The sequence below is a fragment of the Equus asinus genome, chromosome 27 (genome assembly GCF_041296235.1).
Source record: "Equus asinus isolate D_3611 breed Donkey chromosome 27, EquAss-T2T_v2, whole genome shotgun sequence".
Lineage (NCBI taxonomy): Eukaryota > Metazoa > Chordata > Mammalia > Perissodactyla > Equidae > Equus > Equus asinus.
This window is the reverse complement of record NC_091816.1, coordinates 19,869,770-19,895,985: the sequence shown is the minus strand read 5'-3', so window position 1 is coordinate 19,895,985 and position 26,216 is coordinate 19,869,770. Positions and strand designations below refer to the sequence as shown.

General features: G+C 38.1%; 1 protein-coding gene across 18 annotated transcripts in view; it reads left to right on the top strand.

Annotated features, from left to right (window-relative positions):
- Positions 1-26,216, top strand: part of MTUS1 (microtubule associated scaffold protein 1) — a 145,369-nt gene that overhangs the window by 73,425 nt on the left and 45,728 nt on the right. For 7 of the 18 annotated variants that reach the window (XR_011498872.1, XR_011498871.1, XM_070500047.1 and 4 more), the window contains 3 exons: positions 864-1,025; positions 8,942-9,076; positions 11,951-11,989. Coding sequence is in view for 16 of the 18 variants with exons in the window: in XM_070500047.1 (XP_070356148.1) it covers positions 864-1,025; positions 8,942-9,076; positions 11,951-11,989 (336 nt within the window). In the remaining 2 variants the exon portion in view is untranslated. Of the gene's footprint in view, positions 1-863; positions 1,026-2,523; positions 3,042-8,941; positions 9,077-11,950; positions 11,990-21,301; positions 21,813-26,216 lie in introns of those variants that run through there. The other 11 variants (XM_070500049.1, XM_070500054.1, XM_044760411.2 and 8 more) reach the window with 5 other exon arrangements.

The window sequence follows — 26,216 nt, the reverse complement described above, 5'->3', positions numbered from 1 at the left end:
CATTCAGCAAGGAATTTAAACTGTGAGTGGTGTTGGGATTCAGAAGGAGGATGGGGCTGCAGGTAAGAATTTGGGATGCATCCATACAGGGCAGTGGTTAGAGTAAAGTAAATAATAAACTCGCCAGGAGAGATGGGTATGAAGAAAGTTGTGAGTAAAAGCTCGAACTTGGGAAATGCCAACAGTCAGTAGCACTTGTGAGCGTCAGAATAGTGTGGTTTCAAAGATGCTAGAGAATATGAAGCATACATATTTTGTTAAGTGGAAAGACTTGCTGCAAGAAAGAGAAGACCATTTAAGATTGGCAAATAAGTAGTAAAGATGAGATCAAAAAAGAATATTAATAACATAGCACCATCTGGTGTTAGGCATTAGGCATTTTTTAAATGAAGTTTTTCTCATCAAGTTGAATTTTTCTTCCTTCCTGTTTTTTAAATTTTCACCTATTTTTTATATGGTAGCCTAGTATGTGAATGCACTGATTTGTTTACTTTTTCATAACTCTTATGGGGGGAAGGCATATCAATTTGTTTATTCTTTGATTTCAACTTTGCCAAAAGCTTCTATCTCAAGTGACCTTTCTGATAACTGTGTCACAAAAGACGTGAGTTCATCACGTCACATTACAGGGTTGCTGTCGCCCTTCTCCCATCCTGATTCCTCGTCATCATCTCTGTTCTTCTGCCTCTACTTACCAAAAATGAATAAACAAGTCGATGTGAAGATTTCAGCTGAAGTTCCATGATTCTGAATATTCATTTTGCATTTTGACTCAGTTTGTTAATACAAGAGCTTGAGTTTACAAGCCGAAAGCTTTCGAAATGGATGGCAGTGGAAACCTTTTTTTTTTTTTAAACCCCAAGGGAAACCTACATCCTTGAAAACTGCACAGCCGTCTTGGGTGAATTTGCCTAGACCGCTTCCTAGATCCAAAGCGTCGTTGAAAAGTTCTGCCCTGCGCAGAACGGGCAGCACCTCCTCCCTGGCCAGCACCCACAGCGATCTGAGCACTCACAGCAATAATCGTAAGTCGCTCTCATGTCAGACTTGGAGGGTTGGTGAAACTGCATTTATAAGAAAAAACTAATGTACTACAAAGAATTATCAGGATTTTTCGTTCTGTGATATATGTGCATATCGTTTCTCCCTTGGAACTGCTCTGAAAGTTTGGCAGGAAAAACAAATTCTTTCAGTGACGTTCTCTTTTGATGGATGTGCTGTGAAACACTGGAATATTTATGTGTGGAAGGCACCTGCTCTTCTTGTGCATGAAGGATTCTAAAGTGTATCATTTGAAGTGATGGTGTGTTTTGGTTTATTGAAGGAAAGAAAGCAATCTAGGGGCTATTGGAACCCAGCTGGAAATCAGAACAAAAGATAACTTCAGTTCCATTTGCTTTGTAAAACACTTTATTTTGTAAATGTGTTTTATAATCTTGTACTTTGAATGCTAGATTCAGTGTAATAGGACTAGGATAGTATAACTTCAAGCCTAATTTTATGTGCTTTAAACGCAAGAGAATATTTTTAAAGTTTTCAGCTAATGTGAATTCTGTTTTCTATGTATAAAATGGGTGAATTAATGGAGCTATCTCTTTCATTCCAAAGATGTATTTGGTCTTAGTATTTATTTGCTCATTTCCTTTTTAAAGTTACGGATTAATATGGACGATTTTGGAGTGCCTGCTGTGTACAGGCACCACAGTGGATGTCGTGAGGGATACAGGATGTAAAAGAAGTGGTCCTTATCTAAGAAGTAGTTGAGGAGAAAGAAGATATTTACGCAGATAACTAGAATACCAAGTAAAACAAGATGTAAGGGTGTGTGGGGAGGAGGGGAGCACTCTCTATTTTAAAGAGGGATCAGTTTCTTCTTTCTGGTGAGGGACAGGGACAAAGTGGAGTCATGGTTACTGAAGCTGTGGGTGTGGACAGCTATCATAGGGTTACCATATATATATATATATATTTTTTCCTCTCAACTTCTGCTGTTAGTCTGATTTTGTATGTGAGGTAATTGAGGCTCAGAGAGGTTGTCGCTGGTCCAGGGGCTCTCAGCCAGCCTGTGACAGAATTGAGAATGTGTTTGTGGAGGCTAAGGCATTGAATTAATGACTGAATTAATGAGCACATTTCCAAGGGGTCACCTAGCAGCAGTCCCTGGTCTTATATGATAGTAAGGAGCTGGATACTGGAACTTTAGGAATACTGAAATGTTTCTTAAAATTAAACAGGATTATTATCTGTGTATTGTGTGAAATTTGAAGTTGTGGCGTGAGATCAGAAGGGTTTGCACGTAGCATAATTCTCTGTGAATTTGAAAAGATAATTCACACGTGTATTATCGTAAGATCGTTTCACTTGCAGCTTTGTCTCTTTGCAATGTAAGTTTTAAAAACAAACTGCCGAAACAGAGTCACCAGCCTGCTCTCAGAGGGCTGTATAGCGAGGGAATTTGTGACACTCGGAGGCAAGCACGTTCTGTGGTGCCGCTATCCAGCACTCTCCATTGACAGCCATGTTGACTTGGCCACCGTTCCAGCACCGAGTCTGACACTCCTAAGGAGGTTGTAAAATGCTTTTGTCCATTCCTTTTTGTCTTTTAACAAAGGGGTTTACCGTATACCCACAGAGCCTGTCTAGTGGCGATGTGTCTCTCTTGCAGATTAAGCTTTCAAATCAATGAGTCTCTTTCTTAGTTTGATTTGCTAGCTGGTTTAATCCGTTTCGTGGAGTGCCTCGGAGCTTAGATTTTTTTTCCTCCATTCTAATTCACTAAGAGCAAGCATGAGGGATATAGTGTGAACATGGCTGCAGTTTTTCCTGCTTAAGCTTGCTTTGATCCTTTTAAATGACTGTACCAGGAGGATTTCGCAGTTGTACAGAAACGGATATTTCTTCAAAAATATTTATCAATTCTACACTCACCCCACCGGCTGGTTCAGAGAGGCACTATGATGCTACCTTATTGACACTGCTGGTCCTGGGATCCTACAGCCTTTGTATAGTTCCTTTGTTAGCCACGTTTACTGGGAAAAGAAGTAGGTCAACGATTTCTGGTTTGATTCTTTTCTTTGTAAGCATGCTTAAATTTTATTCAATAAATTGATCTAGCATCTCTTGATTGCTGTTTTTATAACTTGTAATTTGTTAATTGTAATTTTAGGGCGTGTTTATATTTAAGTTGTGAATGATTCTATCTAGAATTAATTTTATTAGATAGCTTGTGTGTTTGGGGACTCTTACCAAATATAATTCAGCAGCATTGTTGACATTCTTGGCACATGAAATTACTTTATTATCTAATATTATTCGATGGTCTCATTTCTGATTAAATAGTGGTTTGTGTGTGTGTAGCTTATAGTTTTATAAGTATGGAAAAATACTTCCCTAGAATTAAAACATCACCTCTTTGATTATTTTACTCACTATGTTAGATGCAAAAATATTAAAGATGAATACTTTTAAAGATTACCTTAAAACATGAAGAAAATCATGTTTTTGAACTGAAATTTTCCTATTTCTGATAATAATGGGTCATGTTAGGAAACAATCTTTTGATTCATATTGGATTAAGCATTTGAACCCTTTTAAAGAATGTGTTCTTGCTTTGTCTGCTCATTTCTTTGTGATGTGATACTGTTAATGGCATCATTTAAGAACTCCTGAGATCTCATAGTACTGTTGTAAAATTAACATCTAGCTCTTGATACTTTGGAATCCTATAGAAATAGCATTGCCAGGTTTTAAAATGACTGAATCAGAATATGGAGGACAATAAATTTCTCTTATTTGGAGGTTTTAGCCTGTCCTTTATGTGTATTCTTTTAAGCATACAAGATTTTAAAGTTACGGTATTGATTATCTTTTGGATATTAGCATGAAACATGGCACAGTAGTTTCTATGTCAAATGTGCTCGTTTATAGAGGTTAAACCTTATAAGCCCTTCCAAACTCAGATAGCTAATGATCTTTTAAGATCATTAGATAAAAATGAATTATATATTGTAGGTCTCGAATAGAGCTGAAGGTTTGAGGACCATCGTGCGAGTGTAGAGGGACGTCTCGGGAAAGCATATGGTTTTGCCACATTAGAGAATGTGAAGTCTAAGGGCTTCCTTCTCCTCCTAGCTTGACCACAAAAATATGTTTCTTTTTGAGAGTCAGGTGGTGAGAGGAGAGGTAAGAGATGCACACCAAAGCTGTTTGCACTCTTGGAAATAGGAGGAGGTTAACTAAAGAAATAAAACATTCTTTTCTTTCACCTTTGTGGCTAGCCGAGGTGCTGACAGTGTGATACGTAGAAAAGGGCGTTCAGCTCAGACTCCTCCTAGTTTTCCTGCTAACTCATGTGAAGTTGGACGATCGTTCACTCTCTCGGCCTCAGTCTTCTCACCTGATGAATGGGTGGGGAGGACTAGATCATCTCCACAATCCTTGCAGCAACACGTTTCTGACCACTTCTGTTTTCTTCACCACAGTAAGATGGTGCCTGAGAGTTTGGAAGGGGGGTGTTTTGAGTTGTTGAAGTGATTAAGCTGGTAGAGAGAAGGATTGGTCTTATTTACACACGGTCTCTTCCTCATTGCAGGATGGTTAGTTGGGTATTGTCTCACCTGCCAACAATGGTTAGTTGGTATGAATCACCTGGAGTACAGAGCTGAAAGTTTTTCAGGCTGCTTCCAGGTTCAGAGCAAAGGTTTGTGTTTGACTAGTGATGTCTGCCGTAGGTGAGGTAGGGATGAAAGGCAGACAGCATATACTCCGGCCGTATATTACCAAACATGCTTAATGCTTCTGCACGTCTGCATGGACTATTTAATAGGAAAATACTATTATCCAGACTGGTATTAATTTTGTTTTCATTCTTTTATTGTTTTCCTAGGGTTTATACGAGACATTCTTGTCATTGCAAAGTTGAGTAATTTTGCTCTTGGAATTTGAAAGCTTAGACGTCAGTAGTGATTTGATTTCAAGCCAGGTGGACAGATGATCTGCCACAGTGGGGAGACACAGAAAATTCAAGACATGAACAGAATGTTGGCTCTGTGTGTATCTATATAATGTCATAACAAAACAAAAACTAATGTTAACTCGATTCTAAAATGTGGAATGAAATGTTAGTTTGCAAATAAAAGTCTGGAACAGTGAGAAGCTCTTCTCTAATGGGTAAATCATTTCTTCTGCTTAGGGGTCTCTGAGAATCTCGCTTCATTTTCTCTTCAGATTCAGTCATCTCTCTCTCTCTCTCATTTCACTTGAACCACATTTTGACCATGGGGAAATGAAAAATAAAGATTGCAGAGGATTTGTTATTCTGGTCTAATTGAGACAGCTAGGACCAAGGATGACAATAGAGCATGGGCAGTTTTAAACTATGTTAGAGCTGGCCGAGACCTAGGTGACCACGTGTAGAATTTCACATATTGACTCTGCAGACCAACTGTCACTGAGTTGTCATGGCTCCCTGGAGCACTGTGTTTAGGAGGATTCTGAGGGTGTGTTTGGCCTTAGTGGGACTGAGTACCATACTCAGTTAGTGGAGGCCCCATGACAGCATATGTACTGCCTGTTTCCATACCTGATATTCAGACCCACTCGTTACACAGAGAGAGGTGAAGAGATTTAGCACAGCTAGATGGTGACCAAGTGGGAACTAGAACTCACTTATTATGGATTCCATTCCATTACTTGAAACTAATATACTTCTCTCATTATATTGGAACTTTTGCCACAGAAGAGTTTCTCGTTTGGATATAATAACTCTGGACAAAAGAGAGCTTAGAAATCACTAGGATACCCAGCCAGCTGCCGCGTTAGGAACTGAAATCGAGGGCAGGAGAAATACTTTAAGGGCATCATGACTCATAGTTAAGGACATCCTTCAACTTGATGTTTACTAGAAAGCAATGGGCTAGCTTAGAGGAGAGCGTTTAGATACTGAGTGTTTATATATATAAATATGTTACATATAGATGTAAATGTGTGTCTGTTTGTACCTGAGTCAAACTCAGAAATGTTATTCTTGAAGTACGGATTTTGACACTCATGTGTTACAAAGTTGATGGTAGATCTGGTGCTGGATCAGGTGTTGTGTTGAGCCTGAAGAGTGGCTGAGAGACTGTTTGTTTCCAGGACAACACCTCCTGTTCTGTGTGTGACAGAGAGCCAGGGGACAGGAGCATTGTGCCTCATGAGAAATGTCTTTTGCTTTAGTGAGAAATTCTTCTACCAAGTTCTTTGGAAACTGAAAGTCTTTGTGTTTAAAGCTTAGAAATGAAAAGCATGAATTTAGGATCATACGATTTTATATTAGGGCTGTAAATTAAACTCAGTTCAGGTTTGCAAAATCTAAATAAGTGACTTATTTGCTGCTGAATATAATTTTTTAAATGGTTCAAGTAAAGTAAGACTATAATCCAGATTGTTATAATAATATATGAAGACTCTAGTAACTTCGTTTGCTTCCCTTTTTGGATGTTGATTTAGCAAAAGCTAAAATGCTAATTGAAACCCAATATCTATTTAATACGAAAATCTAAAAAATACGTCCTATGAAATTTTGGTTCTGTTATTTTAAGACTATGAAGTCACTCACTATCCATCCTTTGAAAATTTATGATGAATTTTATAGAAGCAGCATCTTCAGTATTACCGCTTACATTAGCTCCCTGTCAACTTTGGAAAAATCAAGTCTCTGGGTTCTGGGAAGGAAAGAATTAGAAAGAAGGGTAGGGAATTGACAGAGGCTTGTCAGTAGGATGGAAGGCTCTCTGTTGATTTGACCTAATATTGAAAATCTTATCTGGGCACAGGAAGAAGGAACAGATGGCTCACGGTAGACGAAGTTGACGGAGATCAAGGGAGAAGTACATCTTTTTACATAAAGGGTTTGACTGTGCCATCTGTAAGCACTGTTGTAGGAGTTGGGATAGTTCAGCCTGGTGAAAAATTTCTAGCTATTTTCAAATTTATAGGATATTTGTAAATAAGATAGCTATCTTGCCCCTTTCTAGAATGTGAGATGAAGAGAGAGATCAAGGTTGGTAATAAAGAAATGTACGATTATAAGTGTTGAATATTAAAATAGAATTGGATGCTGAGAACTGGGTGTGAAGACTATTTAGAAACAAACAATAAAAAATCCAATCTGGGTTGGTGGAGGGGAAATTAAGCTTGGAAACTGGTTAGTGAACAGATGAATCTCCAGATTTCGCCTGTGGCGAGTGAGTGTAGGGTGCCTTAGACGTGGTCTGTATGGTCAACAAGAGGAGATGGATGAAAAGGTTAACTTTACAGGAAGATTGAACCAGAAAACTTTCCAAGTATTTCTATTTGGTTTTTGTTTTTTCTTGGATATGGAGAGAAACACAAAGTGCTGTGTTCAGACTCTTGAGTGTTGTATAACATGATAACATGATAATTTCTTAGGAAAAGCAAAACAGTACTCGTAAAATTCCTTGTAGGAGCTAAGCTTCTGAACAGTGTGCTTTTTCAAAGATTATTCTTATGGAGAAGTAAAAGGAAAAGTATGAATTTAGAATGGTTTTCTTTAAAGGAAATACTGATTTTTTTTTCTTTAATTAGGTCATTGCTGCAGTTACCCACTTAATAAAATTTAAGACAAGTTTTTTCTGTTTTTCTCTTAATAGGCTGATACTATTTTTCAAACCTTTCCTCTAAGGTTTTTGACACTATCAGATGTTGAAATGTACATTCCCTCTGCCCAAAACAGGGCAATAAATGACGGGAATGATGGTTATAGTCCTAAAGTAGCCACAGAGTCCACTTCCCATACCATAGCAGAGGAACACTATTTCATAGGCCCTCGTTATGGATCAAATACACCGTCCACAAAAATATAATGCAAAAGTGCATTCTTCTTTGGAATTCAGAGTGCAGGAACAAGCTCTACTCTTTCTTTTCCCTCTGCCCTTTTCCTTGCCCTAAGTACAAATACATATCTTAAGGATGCTGTAGAAGATTCAGGTTCCCTTTTTAATCCAATGGGAAGCCATAAATATCAAGAGGAAATTCACAATTTAGGAAAAACCTATAGAAATATGGTCAACACAGTTGTCTTATGCAACTGAAAGCTGTTTAGTTTTTTGATGCCAAAGGCTTCAGTCATTATTGGGCAAAAGCAGAAATAAGAGTAAGCTAGTCATCTACTGAACGCTTTGCCGTAATTGTTTCTCCATGGTTTCAAATTTTGATTCTGATAGAAAATTATCACATTATTTTTGAAAGCTGTGTTCTTCATTCTAAAGTGTCGCTGTCACTTGATATGCTAAGGTTGTCTTTAGCATCCCAGTGAAGGAAGAGAAGCAAAATCAGAGACTGTGGCGAAATAGAAGATGCCCTTTCCAGGACTCACTGGCGTATTATACCTAAAGCGTAGTGTTTGCTCTCTTAATTCTTCCCTCTCACCTGTACCCTTATGTTTTCCCTGGGAAATAGTAGAGGTCTACTTCTGTGGGAGTCCCCTTTGCCTAGTTAACTGTAGTGGACTCAGAATTACACCACAGCCTAAGCAAAGTTGGTTAGCATCCAGATTTCTCCAAGAGTCCTTTCTTTAGCAATTCTCTTAGTGCCTGCAAACAATTTTTTTTCCAGAGAGGATTCCTGTGTGAGTGAGAGAGGAAAGATTTACGTGTAATATGAAAGACGGTTTTTCTTATTTAGGTGGGATTCCCTTCTGTGTCGCAGCTTTGAGGCTTTGGCAGCTTTGTTCCAGGGCAGATGTAGGAGTTCCTGCTCACCTTGCATCCGCGAGGATGGGAATCACCTGTTATCAGTCTTAGTACTCCTAACGTGCAGTAATGACTGCCTCATTGGAGGTGTTTAGTGAGCACTTGTTGAGTCAAGGAGGAAGGAATAAATTGCAGAAAACTGATATTGTATTTATCCATTAAAACTGTACTTTTCTGTTTTATTACAGCTGGTAATGCCACTGTCATCAAGTATGAGGAAAACCCTCCAAAACCAGCATTTCAAAATGGTTCCTCAGGATCCTTGTATCTGAAGCCTCTGGTGCCCAGAACACATGCACACTTACTCAAAACTCCTCCAAAAGGTGTGGTCCTCATTATGGAGAGAAGGGGGAAGACAAGACTTTTTAAGTCCTTGGCCTGTAGGAAGTTAAATTTTGACAATTAGGTTCATGGTGTATTGAACTATCATTTACAAAACATCTGTTGAATAAAGACGTATAACACATTGTTAGGCTGAGGGAGCTCGCTTGTTCTGAGAGTCAGTAGGTCCTATAGTTAAAACTTGACACATATAAGTTGGCAGATAGAGCATATAAGTCAACAAAAGTCTAGGGTGAAAATAAATAAAACCTGTAGAGGTAAATTATTCTAAGGGAGTGATATGGAGTAATGACATAGAAATGCATAGCTTAGTTCCCACCTTTGGTCCAAAGCGTGTTCTTTATTCTTTCTCTTCTCCTTCTTTGTATTACCCACTTTGTAACTGCTGTGGCTATGAGGAATAACTTCCAGGTTTACAAGATACGTGGTGTATACTTAATATGGAATGTTCTCGTGCACCTTTATCACAGCAGGTCTGAAGCACATTAGAAGTTTCATCTGTGCTCAGTGAGTTGAAAGATCACTTAACTGAAAGAATAATTGTGAATGAGACACGTGACCTGTAATATGTGACCCATATTTATGTTAGAGAATTTGAGAAACACAGAAACATAAGTAGAGTCTTCCTTCATCCCATCAACTGTGAATAACTGTTGCGTTTCCTCCATTTTTTTCCCTCTGCATATGTAATCGTTTTGTTTTTGCCTCAAGAAAACTCAGGGCATAATATGTACACTCTCTTGTGTCTTGCTTTTTGTTAAGTATATTGTGAGAACATCTTCATTTTAAATGGCTATGAAATAGCCCACTGTTTTCCATTTCCGTGGTTCCTGGAGAGTTGCTGACTTTTACTGTGGCGCGTAATACACCGAGACAAACATTCTTTGACTGTGAACTTTGTTCGTTGCTTCAGATTCTAATTACTTCCATGAGAAATCCCTGAGAGAGGAATTACTAGGTTAAACTGTATGAATCTTTTTGAAATTGTTAATATATTTTACTAAAGAACTTTCCAGAAAGGTATTAGTCTCTCACAGCAATTTGAGAGTATCTGTTGCTCTGCATCCTCAACATGTGTGTGTGTGTAATGGATCCTGTGGTAACTTGAGGCTAATTACCTAGTCAGTGTTCATCAACACTTTCCTTTCTGTTGAATTGAAGAGAAAATATGAATAAATATTGGCAAGAAGATTCTTTAGGGGCCGGCCAGGAGGCGCAGTGGTTAAGTTCGCATGTTCCACTTCGGCAGCCTAGGGTTTGCTGGTTCGGATCCCGGGTGCGGACGTGGCACCACTTGTCAAGCCATGCTGTGGCAGGCGTCCCACATATAAAGTAGAGGAAGATGGGCACGGATGTTAGCTCAGGGCCAGTCTTCCTCAGCAAAAAGAGGAGGATTTGTGGCGGATGTTAGCTTAGGGCTAATCTTCCTCCAAAAAACAAAAAAAGATTCTTCAGTGTGCCAGCAGGTTCTCCTCTCTCCAGGGTCTTAAATAAACTTCTGAGGCGTGAAAGGATGTCTTGCTGGGGTGACATCAGCCTGTGAATCTGTGGTTTTTATTGATGATGATAAAGCCCCATAATCGACGTATACCCCAATAGCTGAAAAGAAACGTCATTGAACTTTAATACTAAGAACTTTCAGAGAATTAGAACTTCATGGTTCTACTGATAACTTGAACAGGAACTCTAGTATGCTAAAACATCTCGCTATTGAATTTGTAAGCTTTTGTATCACAAAGGTTCTACTTGAGTGGGAATCAGCGCTTTCCGTTTATAATGGCCACAGATTTTAAGAGATTATCATCTCTGTAAAATCCACTTATAGAATGTGGCAGCTGTTCTAACTAGTGATCTGCAGGTCCTAAAGTGACCTATTAGTGCCCTAAAGTGACTATTTCATGCCAAGTAGAAGCAGTTGGTAGTTTTCCTCCAGTGGCTTATCTCTGTAGCTCTGTACCTGTTACCACTGCTGGTTGTATGTTTCCCCCCAGCTTGATTGATGTATCATTGACAAATAGTTTTAATATGTTTAATGATTTGATATATACATACATTGTGAAAGGATTCGCCTGGTTGTGTTTTATATTGTATCAGTTAGGAGAAAAAGCTTAAGTATGTTTGCCTTCATAGCTGAATAGCAAGTGTGAATAGCAAGTTAATCACACACTGGTGACTGGCTTTTATAAAATCAGGCCTTTTTTGCTCTGTCAGCAGTGAAATAGCATTATGTATGTAATAAATGTGTAAATTCAGTTCTGTTAAAATTTGAATTTCAGCTATTCTTGACTGGAAAAGTACTGTAGATTGCCATGTTAAAACTGATCATCTTTGCAATGATGAATTCATATCACTCTTAAACTACCGTTTTTTGTGTTTTGTTTTGGTTTTTTTTGTGTGTGTGAGGAAGATTAGCCCTGAGCTAACCACTGCCAATCCTCCTCTTTTTGCTGAGGAAGACTGGCCCTGAGCTAACATCCGTGCCCATCTTCCTCTACTTTATATGTGGGATGCCTGCCACAGCAGGGCTTGATGAGCGGTGCCATGTCTGCACCCAGGATACGAACCGGCAAACCCGGGGCCACCGAAGTGGAACGTGCGAACTTAAGTGCTGCGCCACTGGGCCGGCCCCTAAGCTACTGTTTTGATGTTATTTGGAATCTCATTTTATCCTTAGAATATACTTAATAAAGTTGGTTGTATCTCAGTGGTATTTCCCACCAGGAACCTAAAATTTAGATGTTAATGGATTGTTTTTGAAAATTTAAAACAACCTTTATTTCTTAAATGATTTATTTTTGTGTGATATTTCATATAAAACATAAATGTATTTTAAAAATGTTTCTTTTATATTTTAGGTCCTTCAAGAAAAAGTCTTTTTACAGCTTTTAATGCAGGTAAGTACCACTTTAAATATGGATGGAGAAAAAAGAATCTTTTTGTAAAGTCATGTTATCATGGCAAATATTTAAATGTATTTACAGTGACTTTTCACTAGTATGCTTATAAATAGAATTTCAGGTTTGTAGCATAAACGTAACTGCTTATGACCTGGGCCAGCATTGGGTGAGCATGACTGACAAGGCATCCGACACAAAAAGACATTTTATGAATAACAGATAGTTTTAGTTTTTAAAACAGTGATTTTTAAAAATTTGGTCTAAATTGAAGTGAAGAATATACTTTTTTCCAAGACGAATACTGTTTTAAAGTTGCATAGTCTTTAATTGTTAAATAATCGCAAGATCAGGTGTGAACACCTTTTAACAGTTCAACAGCTTATCATTTTTCTCCTCTTTTTTATACTTCTATTGAACAAACTCACATCTGTCTCTAAGACAGCCTGCAGCCTCCCCCATTTGAACCAGAACTGGGAATCAAGAAACCACCTCGCGAGAAGCCATAGAAGATTTCACAAAATGTATTCACTACAGTCCCTATGTTTTCTCTATGGCTAATCAGGTCCCTGGACGCTACCTACATTCTCTTATTTAATATGCAGTTATAAGACAATTGCGTAGCGTCTAAATCCGTTGACGGTTAGAACGCCAGTCAAAGAGGAGAAAGATTCTTATAGCACATGGATTACAATTTATCGTGCATTGTGGCGGAGCCGGGTGCTAAGTCTATGGTGGTGAGCCAAAAATGAACAAGGGCTTTGTCTTCAGGAAGCTTACAGGAAAGTCCAAGAATTGCACAAATAAACATAAAATCACAATTGCAGTCAGTGTGGGGAAGGAGGGTTATGTGGTCCTGCGAGAGGCCTGGTTAAAGGGCGTGATCTAGGAGGGGTAAATTTGTGACCCCCTGTACATAGAGAGCAGTTAAAGAGAAGAGGGTGGATCACGTTACGTAGGGAACAGCTAAAATCCTCGATGCTGCAAGATGTGTTCAGTCTCCTCAGCTTAGTAAGGCAGGGAAGTGTGAGGGAATTATATCGCAACTGCTAACCTTTGGTAGCCTCTTAAAGCAGATCTAACGTTCCCCAATAGTCTGAGTTTGAATATATATGTTTACTAAAGCTTTTCTAATTAAAAAAAAAAAATGAAACTATTCTGCGCGCTTGGAGATTTTAATTTTCTTTTGTTTTAAATTTCTAGCACGTCCTAATATTTAGGAGAGAATGATGGCTAACATTGTAGAATGACTTTGTTCATGTTAGAAAATAGGATAACCTTTATCAGAGAAGGCTAGATATCTGATAACTCTGTGGTTAATGGAGAAACTTCCAGAATGTTTTCTGAAGTGGCTTCGCCATTTTACATTTACACCAGCAGCGTCTAAGGAGTCTAGTTTCTCCTCATCCTTGCCGACACTTTCTTGCTTTTGTCTGTCTTTTTTTATTATAGCCATTCTAGTGGGTATGAAGTGGTATCTCGTTGTAGTTTGCATTTGCATTTCCCTGATGCCTGATGATGTTAAGCATTTTTTCATAAGCTTATTGGCCATTGTATATCTTCTTTGGGGAAACATTTATTCAAATCCTTTGCCCATTATTGAATTATTTGTTATTATCATAGAGTTGCAGGACTTCTTAATATATTCTGACTACTACACCCTTATCAGATTGGTGATTTGCAAGTATTTTCTCCCGTTCTGTGGGTTGTTTTTTCACTTTGATGGTGCCCTTTGAAGCACAAACATTTTTAATTTTGACAGGATCCAATTTATCTATTTTTCCTTTTGTTGCTTATGCTTTTGGTGTTATATTTAAGAAACCATTGCTTGATCCAAGCTCATGAAGACGTATGCCTATGTTTTCTTCTAAGGGTTTATGCTTTTGGCTCTTACACTTAGGTCCTTGATCCATTTTGAGTTAATTTCTGTGTATGATATGAAGTAGGGTGTCCAACTTCATTCTTTTGCATGCAGGTATCCAGCACCATTTGTTGAAAACACCATTCTCTCCTCATTGAAATGTCTTGGCACTTTTGTTAAAAATACTTGGCTGTAAATGTGAGGATTTATTTCTGGACTCTCAAATCTATTCCATGGATCTACGTGTCTGTCCTTCCCAGTACCACACTGTCTTGATTACTGTGATGTAGTGTTTTGAAATCAGAAAGTATGAGTCCTCTGACTTGTTCTTCTTTTTCAAGATGCTTTGAATTTCCATGTGAACTTTAGGGTCAGCTAGTCAATTTCTGTAAAGTCACCTGGGATTTTGATAGAATTTGTGGACTATCGCCATCTTTGCAATGTTAAGTTTTCTGATCCATACATATGGGATGTCTTCCTTTTTAGTTAGGTTTTCTTTAATTTCTTTCAACAATTTTTTGTGGTTTTCAAAAATAAGTTTTGTAGTTCTTTTGGTAAGTGTTTGTGAGTTTTCAGTGCTTTGAAAGCTGCCATTGATATTGGTCACAGTAAAGGGGCTGGCTAAATAGATCTAATATACTTGTTTTAATTTGAATTAAATATGAAACTTGGAAAGGCCATCTTAATTCACGTCCGAAGTCTATGATTGCGTAAACTATTATAAAGGATATTTCTTCTGACAGGCATAGTGAATGATAATCCTCAGTTATATATCTCCTTTCTACTATAGAGAAAAACTCTTAGCGTTAGGTGTTTTCCCTTGTCACATTGTTGCGCTGACATCAAGCCTTATTTCCAAAGCATATCACTGACCCTTGACGTATCAGTCACCCTTGACAGGTTCGGTTATCAGAATGGCAAATTAACTCCTGATTAAGTGAGAAAAGAAATGGAAAGTAAGGATTGTGTGGTTTTGTTTGGCAAATCCTTTAACCATAGCGGAGAAATGGGGTATATTTCAGTAGAAATGGGACAGAGTTTGTGACTGCCTGTCTCCAATTAACTCTTAGTTATCCATGCTCTAGTAATTGCAGTGAAAAAAGATGTCTTTTAAGGGGTCAACATTGTGATTTAATCTAGATTATGTGGCATGAACATGTATTTTCCAAAAATCATAAATCATGACTTTTCCGGGTTTTTCTAGTTGATCATTAGTTATTATCATTACTTAAGACTAACCTGATATTGTGATGAGCCTGCTGAAGAAAAGTCACAGTAGTTGGCTTCTGGAGGAACAGCTTTGATGCTAAGAAATGGTGTCCAAACAGCCAGTGACTTTGAGTAGATCATGTAACCTCTTAGATATTAGTTTTGTTTTCTGTGTAATTGAAATGATTGATCACTAAGGTTTCTCCTGCTGTCATATTCTATGACCACAAAGCACCTTGACTTCTTCGTATTCTGCTTGCAAATGATCATCTTTTAGATGATACAGAAGACATTTCCTCCACATACAAACATGTTCCCTTGAGCGTTAAATTTTAAATAATTTTAAATAATTTTAGGGCTTTGAGAGAGTTTTTTTTTTTTCTAAAGCAACGAACAGTGGCGAAGATTAAGTTGACCAACTTCATATCGTTTCATTTTAGTAAAACAGTCAATTATAGCAGTTTGCTAAATTCTAAATAGTTTAGCATTTAGAGGTTTAGAAATCACCCCTGTTTTTTTAAATTTGCGATTTTAAATAAAATACAGGTAACTTTAGATCCTGTTTTGTCACTTAACAGAAGTAATCACTTTTAATGACTAGGACATTTAGCATATGCAGCAACATTTAACTACTCCTCTTGAGTATGTGGGGTGCTTCTGTATTGCATAACTGATTCCATGATGAACACCTTTACAATTATCACTTTCAAGGTTTGTGGAAGTTTCTTGTGATAGATTCTTAAAAATGGTGTGAGTAAATCAAACATGAATATTTGTAGTCACTTCACTGAAATAACCAAATTGTTTTCCAGAAGTTTCATATCCATTTATACCATGATTGACAACATAAAAGAGTGCTGGCTTTGTCATAGTCTGGTCAACATTGGGTACTGTTTTTTAAATTGTTGGCTAATGTAGTCATCGAAAATTTCATGTCGCTGTTTTAGTTTACCTTTTAATCAGTTATTTCAAAGACAGTTCCATTATCTCATAAGACTATGAAGAGGAGCAGAAAGAGAATGAACTTTTGTGGCATGGAATATTTGTTTAAATCTTGGTCTTGCCACATTCTACTCGTGTCCTGGCTTTGGGTTGGTTGCTAAGCCTCTCCAAGTCTCAAATTTCTCATTTGGGAATAAAGAGTTATTTTGGGAATAATTCCCAGTAAAAACCAAAATAATTTTGATCTCATAAAGTTGTTGTATAAAAAGCTCTCAAATGGTAGCTGCTCCTGCTGTTAGGGATGGTGATGACAATGATCCTTTCTGTCATTCGTATGATTCTAGTGGCTTACTCTTAAGAGTTCTTGTACAGAAAGTTGAATTATTTTAAATCCTTAAAGCAAGCAGGAAAAACAAGTGAAGGTCAAGAACCACCCTCATAGGGTCTAGCTGTTGTAATTTATTTAAAGATTATGATGCTCTAAGATTCTAGCCAACGTTGACTCTAAATAAAACTTGGTTTACTGTTTATAAGGAAGATGTCACACATACCACATACTATTATTACCTTGGTTGTACCACACATTAAATCTGTTTGGGATACCAAAGCATCAGAGTTGTATTTATCCAGTGCCCTGATTGTTTTACACGAGAGCATCTGTCTCAGGTGCCATGGTGTCTGCCCTGGGAAGAGGAAGATGCGCTGCTCCTTCCGTATGCGTTTACTAAATACAGCACAGGAGGACAGGGTTGCTTTCTCTACCACTTTTCCCAAATGGTTGTGGGTTGCAGACCTGCTCTGACGAGGTGACACTGGTGTGGCCAGGGTTTCCTCCAGTGAGAGGAGGGAGGAGGTTGTCTTTCAGTGTTGCTTTGTGCTTATAACTTTCCTCTCAGACTTAAAACGCAGATGCTGTTTTGATATGTGATAAATTTGATGTTGCGAATCAGGAAAAAGTGTGGATTATTTAGTAAGTCTCATTGGGACAAGGGCCCTTTTTAGCCACAGCCAGATTCCTACTTCACACGTTACGTACAAATGTATTCCAGATTGACGGGAATGAAAACTAGAAGTTTTAAACAAAAGTTATAATGATAAGAGCACCAAGAATACAGACTTGAGAGCAAAGGCCTTTGAGCAAAGGAACATGAGTATAAAAGAAAAGATTAATAATCATGGCACCAGAAGTTTTAGACTTCCCCTTAGTCAAGAACGTTATAAATGTGGTGATAGATGTTGGCTGTAACTAGACTTGTTATGCTGATCATCTTGCTATCTACACAAATACCGAATCATTGTGTTGTACACCCAAGACAAATATGTTATATCAATTATATCTCAAGAAAAAAATCATAAACAATGTTAAGCAAACAAACGGGGACAACATATGCAACATGTTTACTGCATATAGTGCTCTCTGAAATCAGCAAGATAAAAATGACTCCACAATACAGACTGAAGTGGACAGACACGAAAGAAGAAATATCGAGGGCTGAGAAACATATGTAAAGGTTTACAGGATGCTGATTAAAACAATGTGCTGTTAGTTCTTGCCTGTTTTTAAGAGTACTACCTGGTGTTGGTGAATGAGTGAGGCCCAGGCGCATCATCCGTACTCCTGAGGGAGCGTAAATTACCTCCTTTCTGGAGGCACTTTGGTGACATATAACAAGAGCCTTCTATCCAATCCTATTTATCAGGATTGATTCTAGGAAAATAATGCATTTACTTATTTATTGCTTTTCAGAATTCTTTAGAAGAGGGAAAAGAATTGGAAACAACTTGAATGATTTGAACAACAGGTGCTGTTTAAATTATGTTCAATGACAATGACATTTTTGAAGCCATTAAAATGACAATATACAGGGTTGTTTAATGCTGTGGAAAGATAAGTGTGAAATTTTTAACAAGTTTATTAAGCTTATATTAAGTTTAAAAACTATTTACAGAGCACCATGATATACACTTAGTTTAAATTTTACTTTTTAAGTACTCTACAATCAACATGTGTTTTTTTGTTTGTTTTTAAAAGCAAACATTGTACATGGGTAAAACATTACTGCTCTTATTTTGGGAGACCAGAGAAGTAAAAGGCAATGTCACTGGTCTTGGAGAACTTACAATTTTATGGGTGAGTGGAGGTTGACATTTTTTCTAATTCTTTTATGTGAATTTTTGGATAATTATTCATAATGTATCTTATAGGCATTCTTCTTTCTACTAAGGAAGAGGACGTCATGAAAAAATTGAACCCTGAATTAACTTTCTGCAGTTGGAAAAGAGATTTGAACATAAGACAATAAAGATTATGAGGCATAAAAATGAAGAAAATCTAGCATTTACAGTTGCATTAGGGAAAGTGAGGAGATAAATGTTAACATTGATACGCCGTGTTAGAGTTCTGGGGAAGATGGGTTGAATAGAGATGCTTGAAACCCTGGTGTAAGTATTAATCTTCTCCAGATTATTCATGATCCTTAACAACAACAAACAAATCAGACTAGTTTGGATGCATTTCCTGGCATCTAAGCAACCCTGCACGGCATATGCTAGAGTCGTGTCTAGAATCATAGCATCATTGTTTTCTGAAATCAAGTCACTGATTAAACACACACTCACACACTTCTACACAGACTCCAGCAGAATCCATGATTCTTGTTTGAATATGCATACTGTGATGTTATAACACATTGCCCTGCCAAACACTTGTATCATCCATATCATACCTTCTTTTGTTTTTTAAGCCTTACTAAAGACTTGATTCAATTAGTTTTTAGTTGTTTTTCTTTATTTGTGGCATTAATAAAAACTCATTTTGTAGACTTTCTATAAAACTACTCTGTCACTTAAACTTTTAAAAAAGTTTATTTTTCTGACTCCCTGGTCTTTGTTTAAAAAAATGGAAAAACACAGAAACATATAGCAAAGAAATTTAAATCATCCATACCCCAGCTCCCAGAGCATTGCTGGCATTTTGGTGTATTTCCTTCAATATTATTTATTGTTTTTGTTTAGTTGAGATCCTACTATACATACAATTTTAAATCATGGTTTTGTTTTGGTAAAGCAAGCTTTGCTGCACTTCATAAAAACACATCTTATTCTTAATTTTTATACCTGTAACTACCTTGTTCTCTCTTAGGCACCAGAAATTCCTTAAGTTATTCCTTACTGTCCATGGTGATCCTTATCCTGTTCTCATAAATCAAGACTTTGTATAATAACAAAGATGGACACTTTCTTATCTGTAGGTACTTCTGTATTTAGTATAAGTTCAGAAACTACAGGTAGTGCACAAGTGACAACAGCTGATCAAATAGGTAATCAAAGAACCTTTTTGACCCAATTTTTAAATCGATGCTTCTCCAGTCCCCAGAAGTATATCTATTACAAAAATAGTTGTAACGCTACAATAACTGCTTGCTCAGTTATGTAAAAGAGTGAATACGTACAAAGTGTTTAGGACAGTGCCTGGCACATAGTAGATGGTTGAATTGGCTGCTACCGCTCAAGGATCGTGAAGGCTGTGCCTTTGCTTTCGCGCACTTGTGCTAGATTGCCACCAGGGGGCAGACTATGTTTGGGAAAGAGTTGACACCCAGCCTGAGCTGTCCCTGGTGTTTTGCATAGTACACCTTTTTTTGTGTGTTGTACTTTACTGTACAAACTACTGCTTCTGCCCTCTGACTTTTCCTTCTGACTGGCACTGCTTCCCTTTATTCTTGCAGTTCCTCACTCCGCTGTTTAAGGATATCGTTAACAATATTTACTTTCAATATATGTGGTATAGCTTAGTGCAGTTCAAGTAAAAATTTGAATGAATATGATGAATTGGTGGCATGTTGCTAATTGCTTCTTTTGAATAGCATCGGATAAAGGATTTCCCTTTTAACCAGGATAATTTAGAGTTTACTATTACTTAAACAGAAAAGATACCCCCCCACCCAAAAAAACCATCCTGTATGGGATGGTGTCATGTCTGTTTTTAATAATATCAATATATAACTTTATTCCTCTATTTATAATTTTAGTGCTGGTTGGTATCTTGGCTTTTACCCATTTTGTGGTGGGGGGTAGGGAGGAGGGGTGATTTTGGCATACCGATGTTCAGAATCTGGAAAAAAGATTGTTTTCTTTAATAACAAACTGTGATAAAGTGAAAAGACAACACCTAAATGTAGCTTTTCTTGACTTGAATCCCTTGGTTTTTGTGCTCCAGTTACCATGGGCGCAGTGTGTTTACAAGCTCCATTGTCTGTGTCTTTCCCACAGCTAACCCTTGACAGGGTCTGTCTCGCTTGTTGACAGCCTCTAAATTGGCAGGCGGGGGGTTGACGGAAGAGGGAGAAGGAATTATTCAAAATTTCCTTTCCTGCCTATCTCCTTCCTTCTTCACAGCCTAAACGCTCTGTAGAATTTCTAAAAGAGTAACTGCTTCCTGCACATTTTAACAGCATTGAATAGGGTTATTTATGGTTAACAATTTCTACATTTATATCTGTTACTGAGTCTTGTTTTTTTAGAAAATCTTGGAAACAAGCATAGATCATTTTTTCACACATTTCCTTGTACTTTTTAAAATTAAAACGTTAAGAGTTTGGGCTATTCCTGGTTTAATAATATTAGCTTACGTGAGCATGTTGCCAGTGTAATTTTCTTGTATCCATACCTTTATCTTTCAGTTTCTTTTTGTTTTTGCCATCATATATTAAGGTGCTTTTACAAATCACTCTACCAAAGTAAGCATTTCATAGATCCCAGTGGAAGATACACATAACTGGACCCCTCCCCAGGTTCCTAGTCTCAGAACGTTGCTGAGAGGCACCTGGTTTCCTACAAATGCAATTACTCAAGTGTAGTCCTGAGAAGACTGTCTGATTGACTCATTTTTATTCCTCTGGAAATATTATATTACATCTGGTAGAGAAATTGCATTAACCTTTTGTCATTGGTTATTAGTGAGGTCCTCAGAACGTGAGTGTTAAAGTGGAACTTCATCCTTTTATCAATCTGTCATAAATATGTTCTAGTAGAAATTTTATTAAAAATTGCACTTGGGAACATTTATTGCTTGAAGCTATTTTAAAAAATTTTATCCCAAGGCATCAGCTTTGTATATAGGTGTACATATAAAGTATCTGCAAAAATGCCCAATGTTATTGGTGTGAATATAACTAAAACTTTGAAAATCAGAACACAGATTACTTTAATGAAACCTTATTTTTTCTAATTATTAAATAAACAGGCACTCGAAGTAGTTAATTTCCCTTAATGATCTTCCAAGTAGTTAGAGCATCCGTGCCATTATTGGTTGTTATAAAAAGCTTGTAAGACCATCCACTTTCTCCTCCCCTTTACCATCTCTGATGAAAACCGTAACAGCCCCAGAAGTGTGTACAGCATGATGTAACTCAGAGGCTGCTTACGGCTGGATCTACTAAGAGGAGATCTTATTCAGAGGAAGAGCATTGTTTTGGCAACATCTGGGAGTGAAAACGGAAGCCAGAAACACTTGGACAGCCCTGGGGTTTTTCCTTTTGTGTCTGTGTGGTGGAATGACATTTGCTATGTAGACATGTTTCCTCTCGCTGTATTTCTTGGCCTCGACGAGTGCTGAGTTTAAAAAGACAGCATGTGATGGTCCATGGAAGCTGTTTCTTCTGTGAAATCTTGCTACCTGCTCTGAAGACATGTTGTTGTCTCCCAAATTCTCCTTGTCCACCATTCACGTGCGGCTGACTGCCAAAGGATTGCTTCGGAATCTCCGGCTGCCTTCAGGGTTTAGGAAAAGCACTGTTATTTTCCATACAGGTTTGTGTGCCTTGATCTGTGCTGAGGGTTGCGTGGGGGACGTCTTGATTAACTTACAAAAGTTTACCAGAAATTTTCTAAGGAGATAGATAGTTGGGGAAAGAAAGCTCTAAGGAGAGAACTAGGCTTAATTTGTAAAAATAAACAGTTTTCTCTTATGTTTCAACACACGAGCCTTTTCTTACTGTTACCAGATGTGTGTGTGCTCAGTTTGTTATGAAAAGCAGGATGGTGTCCTTGGTGCTCCCTAGCTCTTTTCTCTGACACCAGCCAAATGTGTGAGAATCAGTACCTAAGTTACATTTTATCTGAAATGATTTTGGAAATAGGACATAGGTAAGTAAAGAAGAGCAGTTCTCTTTTGCTTAAAGAAGGAGAAGAAACGAGTTTCTGTAGTGTTTCATTCTCCCTGAGATGATGGTAGGTTTAATATACTAAAAGATTTCCATATTCTAAACATTTCTGAAATAAAACATCCTAATGAATGTGGAGAGGTAATCAATGAACCCCAGACTGAGATTTCCAAGCTTCACAGTGAAAATATTTACAGTCACAAAAGACTGTCTCTGATGGTTTATGTTGTGGCTGCTTTTTATTTTCTGTGCCTTACATGAAATCAATGCATATGTAAATATGCTCGCTTTGAGAGAATTTAGTGGCCTCAAATTGCTACCTCACGTTCTCGATGGCAATTGCAACTATGGTAAATAGGTTGATTTTGTGCTATAAAACTGGAGTGCTAATCTATTTGATTGTGGCTGGTTAGTGTGAACTGTCATAGGATTGAGTGTGTAAACAGACGATTCTTTCTTGTTTATATGCATGTCAGCCCGTGTGTGTGTTATTCTCCATCTCTGTCCCTGGTGACTTTTTTCAGCTGACTGTTTCCAGTTTTCCCAGAAGCATCTCCCTTCTCTGGGGGATAATTCTCATTTTTTCCAGCACCTCTTCCTCAGATTTCATAACTCCCCTTGACCTGTCGCTGGAGTCGGCCTGCCTTTCCCTCTCGGGCTGAGCTGACAGCTGGAGGTGAACGAGGTGAGTTAGGAGTGAAACAGTGGCTCTTCCTTTCCCAGCCCAAATGCCACTGGAACATTTTCAACCTTAAAAGATAAAAAGGTAGAAAAATGAAAATAAAAGGGTGTCCTGTGTTTGCAACCATTCGTAGGATCTAAAACAGCTCCAAGTAGCTTTTAATTTTAACTTTAAAAGGAAAAATAATCCATGCTCCAAGTAGAAAAGAAAACCAAATAGTACGGAAGGTTGTACCATCCAGGTGAGCCTCTCCCTGATGCAGCCTCCTGACATCTCCTCAGAGGCCCCCACTCTCACCGCTGCTTCCACATCCTTCCGATAATTTCCTAATAGCATGTAAGCCTATGTAGACCTTTTATATCCTTTTTTATTATACAGAAATGGAAGCATACTCTATATGCTCTTCTATGGTTCACTTTTTTGTTGTTGCTTTGGTTTGGTTTTTTGTTTTTTTGGTTTTTTTTTTGGTGAGGAAGATTTGCCCTGAGCTAACATCTGTGCCAATCTTCCTCTATTTTGTATGTGGGATGCCACCACAGCATGGCTTCATGAGCGGTGTGTAGGTTCACACTTGGGATGCGAACCCCCAAACCCTGGGCCACTGAAGCAGAGCACATGAACTTAATACATGTTTACTTCATTCTTTTTAATAGTCATGGAACATCCTGTTGTTGGGCAAGCTATGATTTATTTAACCAGTCTTCTCTTAGCACTTTAGGTGTTTGTAGTGTTTTTGTGAAGCAGGCAGCTTGCCAAGGCAGCTCAAGCAAAAGACACAAGGCTTTTACTACCAGAGTTGACTAATAGTGGTATTTTAGGTGCTTGTTATTTTCTGAAGTTATATAAAAATATTTTTATTTTTGAAAGATATTTGAATATTAAAAATATTCATTTGATTGCAGTCACAATTTTTAGAGCTAAGTGCACTTAGAGGGGATCTCATTTACCTTATTTTACACCAAGAAGTCAGAGGCCCAGAGAAGTGGATGAACTTGCCCAAGGGCACACAGTCAGTGGCAGAGATGGGACTACAACCTGGGACTTCTGTTTCGAATTTTGGCTTATAGGTTTTCCTAGATGTGAATTTTGCTGTAATTCTGTTAGATCTAGTGAATAGTAGTGATAAAAAAGGAGTTTGTGTTGGGAAGCGTTTTAAAATTATGTAAAGAATATAATTCTACTTATCCCCAGTAAAAAGCTTTTGTGAGCTTATCCATATTACGTAACTCTAAGGTCTGAGAAATCTTCCAATAAAATGGATACTGAAGCCATTGTATTTATTCTTATCCATATGGGCTGTAAGCAGGAGCTTGTGTTGTATCCTTGATAAAGGAAGGGGTGTTGATGTCGGTTGCCGTAGGTGGCAGTGGTGTTGGCCTGGATTCCGAGAGCCTGGGGTTGTCGTCTTGGTTCTTCAACCAAGTGAGTGACCTTGATCACTTAACCAGACAGGACTACAAAATAATGGAATCAGATGAGATGACTTCAAATTTAACCTCAAATTCTTTGAATTTTCTGGCTATAGGTTAAAAAACCCTAGATGCATTACTGACACCTGAAAATTCATCTTATCTAAACAAATTCTCTACTGATCTCCCAAACTCAGTTAACATTCCTTGTTTATTTATTTCTCTTCATGACACCATGTTTTTCCCTTATCCTGTCATCAAACGTCAGTCACCTTTGAATCATTGTTCTTCCTCACTTATCCACAACGAATTGGTAGCAAGAATCTAAGACTCTATCTTTTGAAATCTTGATTTGTTTTTACTCTCTGCCACTATTCTAGTTCAGGCTTTTTTATTAGGTTGAAGCATTTGAAATTGCTCTTCTGGTAAATAAAAAAAAAAGGCCAAACACAATGACAATTTCATATCATCCAACCTAATACTTTGGGCTATTTGAAGGGTTTCATTTTTTTTATTGTTATTTTTTGTGGTGAGGAAGATTGGCCCTGAGCTAACATCTTTTGCCAATCTTCCTTTTTTTGCTTGAGGAAGATTGTCGCTGAGCTAACATCCGTGCCACTCTTCCTCTATTTTGTATGTGGGATGCCACAACAGCCTGGCTTGATGGGCGGTATGTAGGTCCACGCCCGGGATCTGAACCTGCAAACCCAGGGCCACCAAACCAGAGTGTGTGAATTTAACCACTGCACCATGGGGCTGGCCCCCTGAAGGGTTTTATATTTGATCTTTGCCACCAGCCTTTCCCCTGCTTCCAGACTGTCTTTCACATTGCAGGATTAATTCAGTCATTTCATAAGCAAATATTTCTTAGACACGTACTATGAGCCAGGCCCACTGCTGGATGCTGAAAATATAGCCAGGACTAAGTCACAGATGGCCCCCGCCTTCACACAAGGCCCACAGCGTAAGTGAGGGAGACATCGTACGACATCGTACAACATCAAGTAATCATGGTGGAGCATGGACTAGGAGCCCAGGTGAGGCTAACTTGACCCAGGTCTTCCAGAAATGCCGTTTAAGCTGGGAGCTCCAGATATGTAGAATTAGCCAAGAAACAAACAGTTTTCCAGGCAGAGCAAACAACGTGTGAAAGCCTGGAGGTGAGGGCGAGCATGGCTCCTTCAAGGAAATGAAAGCATTTTAATATGTCTGAGCATCAAATGTGGAGCGAGAGGCGTTAGCCATAAGCATGGTGAGTATGGGGACCCAGACAGAACAGGCCCTTTCATGGAACCCTTACACAGGGCACCGCGCACTTTAGTACATTGTCATCGCGTGGTGCCCGTTGACAGTGTGTTGTCGGATCCAGGATGTAAGTTCCTCTGTAAAGATGAGCAAGAAGAGAAGGAGAGTGAATTTGCCAGCGTTTTGAGTGATGTTGCAGGATGTCGAGCACGGGTGAAGATCTCAGCATCAGGGAAGGGCTAACATCATCTAAGTCCAGAAGTGATTTCTCTGACTCGCCAAACTTCTGGCGATAGTCTCTCTTGCCAATGTATTCAGCTCAGTTTATTTCAGAATTTTGCCTCCACATATTAGTTCCAATTTTATAATGAGTCAGGGGAGGGAAAAAGAATCTTCTAAGTAGAAATACTCTTTGCCACCAGTTTTATTAGAATTCAGTTTTTCTGTGTAGCTGAAGATACCTGTGTTATTATGAACAGTGCCATTTTGAACCTCAAAGAGTGAATGTTCTCTCTCTGATTCAGGTGAAGGCAATTCATTGCACTAAGAAATAGGATTCTTTCTGCTGAGCTCATGAGAGTAAAAGCAATTACTATAGCAAAGGAGAGGGGTGTACGTACCTATATATTGAGGAAGGACGGCAGAAGTATTATCAATAGAACAAAATATTTTCATTTACTTAAAGCTGCACTAAAGAGAACCATTTTGACTAGAT